The following is a 12,618-nucleotide window of genomic DNA, read 5'->3' as shown; positions in this document are numbered from 1 at the left end:
TCCATTCAAGACCTTGAGAGTGACTACTCTTATGGTTCTGTTTCCTGTTGTTTTTGTGTGTTTTTTCCTACCATCAGATTATTAAATTGTGGAGTATGGAACAGTGCTTTTATGATTTGGTGCAATTTATACAGCTTTAGAGAGATATGACAAATTTCGATTTGTCAAACATTCTAGGACAGTTCTTAAAATGAATAAAAATTATTTTTAAATAGGACTTCTTATAACTACACTAGTGGCCTGGTGCACAAAATTCATGTACATTAAAAGGGAATTAGAGGAAATATTTTAATATTGCTATTTGCCCTTTCTCTATAATAGAAGTGTCAGAGGTGAAAGAAAATCAGTAAAATGTATATGAAAATCTCCCTCCTGTCAGAGTCTGGGGCATGCCGCAGGACCCAGAGTTAAGTCCCCGCCCACCCTTGCACGCCTTGAAATCGCGAGAGACCCAGACCCGTCCGGCCCCACCCCCATCAAGCCCCGCAGGGTGGGGGGGGGGGCACAGCCTTGGGTCCTCCCCCCCCCCCCCCCGCGCTGGGGGGGGGGAGGGGGCGCAGCCTCAGGGACCCAGCCCCTGCACGAGGGCATGACGACCATTTGCATATTAGCTCTTTATTATATAAGTTTTTTTTTTAACTTTCACAGGCCTGAGAGATTTGGGGCCCTTTTACAGTGATGGAAACTTGCAGCTTTAGTTGTAGAGCTGTTTTCCAGCCAGGTTTTTGACACCATATTCTCTGCTTTTTCATTCACTTTAGTAAAATTCAACCTAGAAATGTTGCTATTTCTGTATAATTTACTATTTCATATCTTAATGATGCCCTTTCAATAATGTAGTGAACCACTAGCATTGGGAAAATATTGGGACAGTTCTTTAAATTTTGAGCTAATTAGACTTATTTCTACTGTAAAATTATAGGTTTTTGTGTGGTTGTTTTTTAAAATTTCCTTTTTCCATATTCATTGTGTTAAGCCTTCTTAAGTCATGTTTAGAAAGGGAACTCTGTTTGAAAACTCTTAAATGTATTACTTGTTGATAGAAGATTGCCTAGTGATTATGCATGCTTGGGAAAGCAGGTTCAAAAATGTCTTAACAGACAGACAGTAGCCACTTGCTACAGAAAATTATTTGCTTATTTGTTCTTTTAAATAAATCTAATTTTTCAGGGTTTATCTCTAGTGTATGAACAGGATAAATGTTAAATATTTATAAAGATTTTTCACGCTGCTTAGATTTCTCTTTTCTTATCCTCTTTTTAAAAAATAAATGAAAACTTAAGAGTTTGATTAACCTACCCTACAGTTTGCTTGATGAACCACCTTTCAGAGCTATTTGCTACAATTTTAACAGTGCTCTTTGTCTAAATCAGTGGTTCTCAACCTTGGCTGCACATTAGAATCACCTGGGAATCTTTTTAAAATACTGATTTCTGGGCCTCATCCTCCGGAAATTCTGTTTCTATGTTACTAACGTTGTGGCCCCACCTCATAACAAAAGAAACAGAATTTCTGGAGGATGAGGCCCGGAAATCAGGATTTTTAAAAGATTCCCAGGTGATTCTTATGTGCATCCAAGGTTGAGAACCACTGGTCTAAATAAATAGCCACCAGTGACCACAGTGGGACCAGGCAGGGAAATGTAGATGAATGCATACTAATTTGTTACTGCCCTTGGTTCATTAGTGGTGTTATTGAAAGTACTGAACTACTTGTATTTGAAGCAAAAATTTTATGAAGAGCTCCCGTAAACTTTATAATTAAGACAATGGACTATTGTACTTAGATTTGTAGTACAAACTTTCAGAATTGAATGTGACCCACAGGTTAGTTTTAGAATTTGCTTCCCAAATACCTATTTAATTTAGCAAGAAAACATTGTTCAATGAAATACGAGATATGAGCAATACTGTGAAAGAGCTTATAATTTGTTTCTTTTCATGTGTGTACCATTGTGCACTGCACCTACTATCCATTTATCCAACTTTGCTTTTCTGTGACATAATGACTGTTGATTAAAAATATTTGCTAAACCATTCTTGCAGGTAAATTAAATTAATTGGTAAGAGTTGTTACTTTTTGAACTTCATAACAAATTTTCTTGTTTTATTTTTATTTGTATTTAATACCATCCCCTAAGTAATGAAGCTGTTTAGCCCACTTACAAAGTCATTTCTTGACTTTGCACAGATTTATCTTTCGTAAAGTTTATATTTTTACATAGCACATCTTGACGCTTCTAAGAATACTGTTGCATGTTGACTTTGATCTCTCAGGTGTCTTGATGGATTAGGTGTCTTGGTGAAGCATTAGTTAAGGGGAAAAGGCAAATATTTTCCAAGATGGTAGTAGTAGAAATATCTGTGGCCTTGTACGGCCCAGCATCTTGTAGGCTGATGTCCTCTGTCGACTGAGAAAAGAGCCCTAGTTCAGGAGTAGCTATTTGCCAAAGGAGTTTTACCTGGACATCAGCTGGTTGCGATCCCTTTTCTTGTAGAAGAGGAAGAAAGACTGCAGCTCTCCACCTCAGCTCCTAGAGACCTACTTATCCTAGTTTATGCTTTCAAAGTGGTACTTTTTAAAAAATCTAGCTTTTATAGTTCTTCTTGGCAGGGAAGTTTATCTTATAAAAGCTATTCTATCAAAAAAAGCTATTCAATTAAGAATAAAAGTGTAAATAAGTGAAATAACTTTGTGAGGTTGATGTTGCGTTACAGATAAGTACTTCTAAGTTGGTTTATCAAGCTAACTGCACAGATGAAATCAGATGCAAAAGCAGTCTGACCTTTTCCCAGCTCTGTGAAAACAGGAACAATGAAGTGGTCCTGTCATTGATTACTCTTTCTCATCACCACCACCCCCAGCACTGCCCCCCTGCTCTGGTCCACCTAGCTTCTGAAGGTGCTTGCCCATTTCAGTTTAGCAACTCCTGAGAGATAACCATAAATTTAGAAATTTAAAATGTAGCTTATCTCTGTGGTGATGAAACTCGCATATCTTTATTCAGTCTGGTGTTTGACCCAGACATTGGGCTTTCAAACATGTTTTTCAGAACACTTTATATTTAAAATGCCTGCATTTTGACTTAAAAAGACAAATAGAAGCAGCCACCAACTTTTTTTGCTGAGCTCTCTTCAATAGATAAATGACAAATGTTGGATTCATACAGACTACATTTTGGCTAAAAAGCCTGAGATTAAAATATTTTTAGGTTATTTAATATTTTTTCTCTTGGGATGATTTTATTTTATCTGTACTTTGAGATTGTATTGTAACAAAGAGAGGTTCCTATTAGAATCTGTTATGAAAATGCTATTGTGTATCCATCCACAGGCTGAATTCCTTCTAATTCAGTGCTAATAATCAATCGACAGATTTAACATGTTCATTTAGCAAATATTTTCACATATATCAAGTTTATTGTGAATATGTGCATGCATATATGTTTAACATGCACACATAAGTGGTGGGTGTATCATGTATAGCTTTTATTTTGCTTGATGGTAATTAATCATACATACCAGACATTTAATATAAATGTGTATTTAGTATTACTAATTTAAATAGCCACACTCAATTTTGTGGGGTTTCCCTTCTCCATTTTATTATCTCTCTGGTACCCATTAAATTTCAGGGTTAGTATTATATGTCACTTATGTATAATCATTATATACACCTTGACAGTCTCCGTTTAAAAGGTGTAGCTTTTATCCTACGTTCCTACGTCATCTGTATCTCCCTTATCTACAATCAACTTCCATGGAGTTAAATGCTCTAAGCTTTGCTCAAACACTTTAACCATCATATAGTCGTTAATGGTAGAGCGTGAGATCATATGAAGAATTCCTAACTCCACATCTAGTATTTTCATATTCAAAAATTTATAATAATTGATATTTTCACTTTAGGAAAAATAGGCACTTTTCATATGACTCAATACTTCCACTCCTAGAAATCTATCCAAGAAAAATGAAAGTATTTGTCCACAAAAGGTTGTACCTAAATGTTCATAGCAACATTACTCATAGTAGACAAAAACTGGAAACAGCTGAAAATACCCTTCAGCTAATGTGAATGAATAAACTAAATGTGGTATATTCATACAATGGAATACTATTCAGCACTAACAAGGAATGAAATACTGAAACATGTTACAACCTTAGCAACTTTATGCTTAGTGAAAAATCAGACACCAAAGATCACATATTATATGATTTTAATTATGTGAAAAATCTAGGAAAGGAAATTTATAGAAAGAGAGAGCAGGGGTACTGGAAGTGGGGATTGACTGCAAGTGGCTTGAAAGGTTTTGGGGAGGAGGGGGTGATAGAAATAGTGTAGGACTAGATTGTGGCAATGGTTACATAGCTATAAAAATTAACTGAATTATTGAGCTGTAGTCTTAAAATGAGTGAATTTTATAGCATATGAAATATACTGCAATAAAACCCAAAAGGGGGATATTTTTTTAAAAAATCACTCTAGCTATCTTAATTTACTCTGAAGATTGCAGTATATGTGCCTTTTAATCTGACCTAATTTTTTTTACATTTCTCTTAGCCTAAATTAAGATTAATACTTAGTAATATGTTAAACTTACTAATATCATATATATATACATATACTGAGTGGCCAGATTATTATGACCACCTGACGTTTGTAGGCAAATTAGCTATAATTTCGCGCTGAAGTTGCTAGAGGGCCAGACCATTATAAATAGGGAAGCAGGTTGTTTATCACGACAGTAGAAGTGATTTTTTTCTGAAGATATGGGTAAACAACATGATTTAACAGCCTTTGAACATGGGATGGATATATACACACACACACACACACACACACACACACACACACACACACACACGAGTGGCCAGATTATTATGACCACTCCATCAGTACTTCGTTGGGCCACCTTTTGCCTTTAATACTGCGGTGATTCTTCTTGGCATTGACTCCACGAGATGTTGAAAGGTGATGCGAGGAATCTGACACCATGCCTGATGAATAGCACTGTCCAGTTCGGTGAGATTTGATGGTTGTGGAACCAGCTGCCTGATGGCTCTTTTAACTTCGTCCCACAAATGCTCAATTGGATTGAGATCTGGTGATTGTGGGGGTCACCCAAGCAAGGTAAAGTCTCCCTCATGTTCTTGAAACCACTCCTGCACAATACGAGCACCATGGCATGGCGCATTGTCTTGTTGGAAGAAGCCATCTCCATTGGGATACGTCATCAACATGATAGAATGAACTTGATCAGCAACGATATTTAGGTATGTTGTGCTGTTCAGACATTGTCCCACACAAATTAAAAGGCCCAAATCATGCCAGGAAAACATGCCCCAAACCATAACACTGCCCCCACCAGCTTGAAGGGTTGTACTCATGCATGTGGGGTGCATGCTTTCGTGCTGTTTGTGCCAAATTCTCACTCTGCCATCTGCATGATGCAACTGGAAACGTGATTCATCGGACCACAGGACTTTTTTCCAGTGCTCAACTGTCCAATCCTTGTGTTCCTGTGCGAATTGGAGACGTTTTAGTTTGGTAACTGCAGATAGCTAAGGTGTTCGAACAGGCCTTGGGCTTCCATATCCCATATGATGCAGTCTACGGCTAATTTGCCTACAAACATCAGGTGGTCATAATAATCTGGCCACTCAGTGTATATACATACAAATTCTTTGGGTGATCTCTTCCCACCCATCCCCACCTCCACCTTCCCTCTGATATTTCACAGTCTGTTCCATGCTTCTGTATCTGGATTTATTTTGTTCATTAGATTCCACATATGAGTGAGATCATGCGATACTTGTCTTTCTCTGACTGGCTTATTTCGCTTAGCATAATATTCTCCAGGTCCCTCCATGCACAGTTACTATTCTTAAGAAAATCCCACGTTTATTGATTTGTGAATATTGTACCAACCTTTCATCCCTGGAATAAATCCCACTTGGTCAATGGCGTATGATCTTTTTAATATATTTCTGGATTAAATTTGCTAATATTTTGTTGAAGATTTTAGCATCTGTGTTCATCAGGGATCTTGGCCTGTAGTTTTCTTTTCTTTGTAGTGTCTTTATCTGGTTTTGAAAATAGGATAATGCTGGCTTCGTAGAAAGAGCTGGAAGTGTTCCTTCCTTTTGGATTTTTTGGAATAGTTTGAGGAGGATAGGTGTTAGTTCTTCTTTAAATGTTTGGTAAAAACTCTCCTGTGAAGCTGTCGAGAACAGGGCATTTGTTTGCTGGGAGACTTTTTTTATTACTATTATTATTATTACTGATTCAGTTTTATCAGTACTTACCAGCCTATTCAGGTTTTCTGATTTTTCCTGCTTGAGTTTTGGAAGATTGTATTTTCCTAGGAATTTGTCCATTTCATCCACATTGTCCAGCTTGTTGGCATGTAGTTGTTCATAGTATCTTCTTATAATCCTTTGTATATCTGTAGTGTTGGTTGTTACTTTGCCGGTTTCGTTTCTTGAGTTTATTTATTTGGGTCCTCTCTCTTTGTTTCTTAATGAGTCTGGCTAATGGATCATCAATCTTGTTTATCTTTTCAAAGAACCAGCTCTTGGTTTCATTGATTTTTTTGGTATTGTTTTTTAGCCTCTGTATCATTTATTTCTTCTTTATTATTTCCTTTCTTCTACTTACTCTGGGTTATAGGGTTAAATAGTTTATTATTAATTTTTCTTGTCTTTTGAGGTAGGACTATAGTGCTATGAACTTCCCACTTAGGACTGCCTTTGCTGTGTCCCATGTATTTTGGGTTGTTGTGTATTCATTTTCATTTGTTTCCAGAAAGGTTTTGATTTCTTTCTTGATCTCATTGGAAAACCATTCATTGTTTTTAATAACATGTTTCCATGCGTTTGAATGTTTTTGAATGTTTTTACTATAGTTGATTTCTAATTTTATTCCATTGTGATCCAAGAAGATGCTTGATATTATTTCAATCTTCTTGCATGTCCATACATTGTTCTATCTTTGAGAATGACCCATGTGCACTTGAGAAGAATGTATATTCGGCAGCTTTTTGGTGAAATGTTCTATAAATGTCAATTAAATCCATCTGATCCAGTGTGTCCTTTAGAGTCATTGTTTCCTTCTTAATTTTTGTCTGGAAGATCTATCCAGTGAAGTTAGTGACTGTACTATGACTAAATTGCTGTCAATCTCTCCCTTAAAGTTCTCTAGAAGTTATATATATTTAAGTGCTCCATTGTTGGGTACATATATGCTTCCAAGAGTTATATCCTCTTGTTGGATTGACCCTTTTAGTATTATGTAGTGATCTTTATTGTCTCTTGTGATGGCCTTCATTTAGAAGTCTGTTTTGTCAGATATGAATATTGCTAACCCACCTTGTTTTTCATTTCCATTTGCATGGAAAAAATTTTCCATCCCTTCACTCTCTTGCTTTGTGAGTCTTTTGTTCTGAGCTGGGTCTCTTGTAGGCAGCATGTAATTTGTTCATGTTTTTGTATCCATTCAACCACCTTGTGTCTTTTGATTGGAGCATTTGCATTTAAGGTTATTATTGACAGGTACTTATTTATCGTCATTTTTATTCTTTATGTCTATTTCTCTATTCTCATTTCAGCAGTTTCTTTAGCATTTCTTACAGTACTGGTTTGGTGGTGATAAACTCATTTGCCTTTTTTATGTCTGGGAAGCTCTTTATTTCACCATCTATTTTGAATGATAGCCTTGCTGGATATAGAAAACTTGGTTTCAGATTCTTGCTTTTTATTACCTTGAATACTTCATGCCATTCCCTTTCTGGCAGTTACTGATGAAAAATCAGCTGACAGTCTTATGGGAGCTCCTTTGTAACAAATTGCTTTTCTTGCTACCTTGAAGATGATCTCTCTATCTTTAATTTTTTGGCATTTTAATTATGATGTGGCTGGGTGTTTGCCTGTTTGGCTTCTTGTTTGGGAATCTCTGGGTCTCCTGAACTTGTGTGACTTTTTGCTTCATTAGGTTAGATTTGTGCCACTTTTTAAGGACAACTGATTTTATACTGAAACGTGAGGCAAACCTGGATGACAGTTGGGAAGTTGGACTTGAAGGACATGAGTGTAAAGAGTAGTTTCAGTACATAAGAAACAGTGAGAGCAATAGAATAGCAGGAAGGATGTGTTCAGAGGGAATTTTGGAATTTAAGATCTTGAGAATAGTGTGAAACCTGAGAACTTGTCGGAGAAGTTATCAATGAAAATTTCAAACTCACTGAAGTTGATTTCAGGACTTAAAAAAAATGTGAGCACCACAGATGCTAATAAAAGAGCAGTTTTCCTTTTATCCATTAGGTATGTACCATTATGTAAGATACGTAAAAGAAGATTGGAGGAATGATATATGAAGAGAGTGGTACTCATGGAGAATTTAGTAAAAATTGGTTGGAAGGTTAATCAGTATCATTGTAGGTGTATTGCTAATATGTTAGAACTTTTGTTCATGTTCAGCTTGTAGCTTTGATGTTGCTTGTAATGACAATGTTTCTTTTAAAAGAAAGGATACAAATTATTCTTATCTGTTGTACAGCTTCTAACATTTATTAAATCTAAGTAATGTAGTACTTTGATAAATAAAACATATCTAAAATGTAAAAAACAAACAGAAAAAAACACCACACATGTTAAAAGATCCATATGAAGTGGTTCTTAACTGTTTTTGGATTACAGATGCCTTTAAGAATCTGGTGAAAGCTCTGAGCTTTGTTTCCAAAGTACTTATATATGAACAAACACATTGATTTTATAATTTTAGGAAGTTCACAGACCCACTAAAGCCCAGAGAAATCGTGTTTAAGAATAGAAGAGAATTCTATTACTAATTCCTTTGTGAATTAAAAACAGTAGTTGTTTCTGTGTATTTTGATGTAATACTGAATTTCAAAGAATGCCCAAAATTAGACTTTCGTAGCCAATAGTTCTGGGTTACTTGTGCTCTATAGCAGGCAGTCGCCAACTGGTGGTCCGTGGACCACTGATGGTCCATGAGGTCCAAAAGGTTGGGGACCACTGCTCTATAGTGAGATACCTGTAGTCAGTGTTGGTAAGAACTTGAACATAAGATGATTACTACTAAGTAATCTGTTTAAAATGATAGTAACTGGAGGTGTTTTAATTATGTAATATTTAATGCTGCTCTGTTATAAGCCTTAGAGCCTTTTAATATTTACCAATAAGCAATCAACTTAAACCATTTGGATCTGTATTTCATTCAGCTCACAATTTTCATTCATAGAATATGATCTTCAAGTAGAGTATTTAATAAAGTAAGAACCATGTTTGAGCATGGTATGGCTTTGGGGAGAAAGAAAGATCTGATTACCTTTCTCCTCTGCTTTCTGCTTACTTGCCCCTCCCGGTGTGTGCTAGCTTTTTTCTCCCTTTTTTTTAGGGTAAATGGGCATCGTTTGTTTCAGTAACAATTGTAAATTGAAAAATCTTTTATATAACTTAGGAGGTAGTAGAATATTCCGTGTTGCTTAAGATAGCTTGAAGTGTTTTTCACCTGCAAAATTGACTACTTTGGGAATTTTATTTCCTTTACTATTGTATCTTAGAGTGATTATTATGTCTGCAAGAGATCTACTCATGTTTTATGATTTTATTTTCACTGCAGGACCGTGTATATGTACAACAAAATAATGTGGAGAATGTCTACAATTTGGGATTAATTATTTTTCGAGATCAAGTTGTACGATATGGCTGTATTAGGGATCATCTACGACAAACATTATTGGATATGATTGCAAGAGAGCGGAAAGGAGAAGTTGTAGACCGGTATTAATCATCTTTTAACTCATTAGGTTTTGGTTTTTAGCAGTTATACCCTGAGAACCAATTTATTGTCAAAATTTTATTAAAATGAAAGTTTGATTTTCTAGCACATTATGAAAATTCTTAAAAGCTTACATCACAGTTAACAAAGTTACATAGATGTTAACTTAAAAACACACTTCTATTTTTGTAAGAGACCATTTTAACCTTCAATTTGGTATACTTTTTTTTAAAGCAGTTCAGCCATAAGTCTTCCCATTTGATTTTTGTTGTCATTTTGTTTACATTTCACTGAAAATATTTTATTGGCGTTTTGGCTAGAAATGGAAATTTATTTGTGAGGAAGTGTGATCCCGGTCATACTTTTGCTGTAACCAGTACATGGCCTCCTCCTTGCTGACGGTGTGTTGAGCCCCAGTGCAACCTGAACTACATTTCTTGTCTGCAATGCTGAAACCTCACCTACCCAGCACACAGAATTCCAGGCTGTAGATATCAGTGCTTGGGTCATTTATGATCCCAAAGATCGATGTGTTCCTGGATCCCCAAACCAAAGTTTTCAATATCTGAGGAGTTATTTTGTAATTCGTACTCTCTCACCTTTAGACCTTTCTACAAGAGTTCTTTTGCCTTGTCCCCACAAAGTATGCAGTGGACGGCAATTTTTTTCCTTTGATTTTTCATGTATTTTTTATTCTTGCATTTTGTTCTTTTTCTGGCTGGGTGATAACATTTTTCCCCCTTTGTCTTTTTCTTTAAGGGCTTTTGGCTAGCCTTTCTTGTTAACATATTTAAAGAAAAATGTTGAACATAGTCTAAACCAGCTAAGAAATACTACTATACTATTCTCATATTCCTTCTAATGATTACAGTGACACCAGCTCAAGTGGCTTGAAACATACAAGGCTGCTTTCTCTGCTTCTCTATTCAAAGCAGCTAATAGATGAAGAATTGTAAAGTTCTTTTTTTGTTTGTTTTTTGTTTTTTAATCCTTACCCGAGGATATTTTTCCATTGATATTTAGGGAGAGTGGAAGGGAGAGGGAAAGACAGAGAAACATCAATGTGAGAGAAACAAATCAATTGGTTGCCTCCTGCTCGAGCCCTAACCAGGGCCAGGGAGCAGCCTGTAACCCAGGTAAATGCCCTTGACCAGAATCGAACCCAGGACCCTTTGGTCCACAGGCCAACACTGTATCCACTGAGTCAAATCGACTATGGCTATAAAGTTTTTTATTTCCACATAGGTGCCTGGTCAGGATTGCCCAAAAATCATTTGGTACAAAAATTTACATGTCAAGCTGTGCAGCCTCCTTTCATCCTCACTGCTTCCTGATATAATAGCTTTTTTTATTCTGTGTTTTTAAATACATAGAACTATTTAGACATGACATCTTAAACATTTTTCTTTCAAATGTTTAAGTTATTGCTTGAGAACAACTTGAGATAAATACCTGTGCAGTCAAGGTACTGCTTTCCAATGAAAATTACTTTAAAACCTCATGTTGCAAAGAAGCTGCTTCTGGGAGATTGGTCACTGATTTAAAAAAAATATTCTGAAACTTTTTAGCTATTTCTGTTGTATTTTTTGTACGAGTCTTTGATGTAATTTGATTTTCAAGTGGTTGTAACTTCTTTTGACAGAGGCGCAATAAGAAATGCGTGCCAGATGTTAATGATTTTAGGTCTTGAAGGACGATCAGTCTATGAAGAAGATTTTGAGGCTCCTTTTTTGGAAATGTCTGCAGAATTTTTTCAGGTAAAAAATTATGTATCAGTGAAGATACATAAATAAGTGCTCTTTTAAGATGTTCTTAAAGTTATTAAATGTGGTTACTAATTTGAACATTTTTGACCTTTTTTACTGAGGCTCTTATGTTGCAAATTGTTTACCCACAAGTTACTGTGCAGTGTATCACCAGTGAAGTTTCACTATACAGGCTTTTGATAATATAAGTAACTAGTAAAATAAATGTAGGAAAGTGCATGATTCCATAGTGCATATATGTCTTCAAGACTGTTGATTGGAAAACTATAGGTCAGTAAATACAATTGATATACATTTGCAGCATTATATACAACCCAAAACCAACTAAATTGCTGAAAGCAAAGCTAAATTATTACTAATTTATAATGAAACTAGAGGCCTAGCACATGAAATTCGTGCACAGGTATGGTCCCTAGTCTTGGCCTGCAATCAGCCATCTTCCCCAGCTGCCCAAAGTCAGCCCTGCTCCCTGCCACCACCCACCCCCGGTTCCCCATTTGCCATCGGGCGATCAGAGCCTGATGGCCAGGGGGAGAGGGACCAAGAGGTCGGCCATTCTGCCTGCTCCCCGGCCCCACCCCCTGCCACCACTAACCCCAGCTCCCCATTTGCCATTGGGTGATTGGAGCCTGCTGGCCAGGGAAAGGGACCGAGAGGTGATCAGTGTGCCTCATAGTGACTGGTCCAACGGTCATTCTGGTTGTTCTGCCATTAGGGTCAATTTGCATATTACCCTTTTATTATATAGAATGATGATAATAATAACTGAGTACTATGACAGATAGAAGACAGTATTTATAAGGTAATGATGATAGCCAGGGATTATTAAGATGATCTCACCAAGATTTTTGTTTGGTGTGTTAATGTACGTTCTTAGAAATTTGATTATTTTCAAGGACTAAGAATACTTTTTGTTAAGATAGTATGAAGTGGTATTAAATTTATCTATAGTTCATATCAACATGTCTTTTATTATGTAATTCTTAGATATATTCATTAATCCTACTTTCAAATAAGTTTAAATCATTTGGGTTAACATTTATAATTTAGTGGA

General features: G+C 36.2%; 1 protein-coding gene across 1 annotated transcript in view; it reads left to right on the top strand.

The window, feature by feature from the left end:
* Positions 1–12,618, top strand: part of CUL3 (cullin 3) — a 102,418-nt gene that overhangs the window by 60,294 nt on the left and 29,506 nt on the right. The window contains exons 4-5 of the mRNA XM_081095501.1: positions 9,640–9,800; positions 11,441–11,555. Coding sequence (XP_080951627.1) covers positions 9,640–9,800; positions 11,441–11,555 — 276 coding nt within the window. The remainder of the gene's footprint in view (positions 1–9,639; positions 9,801–11,440; positions 11,556–12,618) is intronic.

This window comes from Myotis nattereri (genome assembly GCF_964212035.1).
Source record: "Myotis nattereri genome assembly, chromosome: 7".
Lineage (NCBI taxonomy): Eukaryota > Metazoa > Chordata > Mammalia > Chiroptera > Vespertilionidae > Myotis > Myotis nattereri.
Note: the sequence above shows the minus strand (reverse complement) of the source record. Positions and strands in the feature narration are given on the sequence as shown.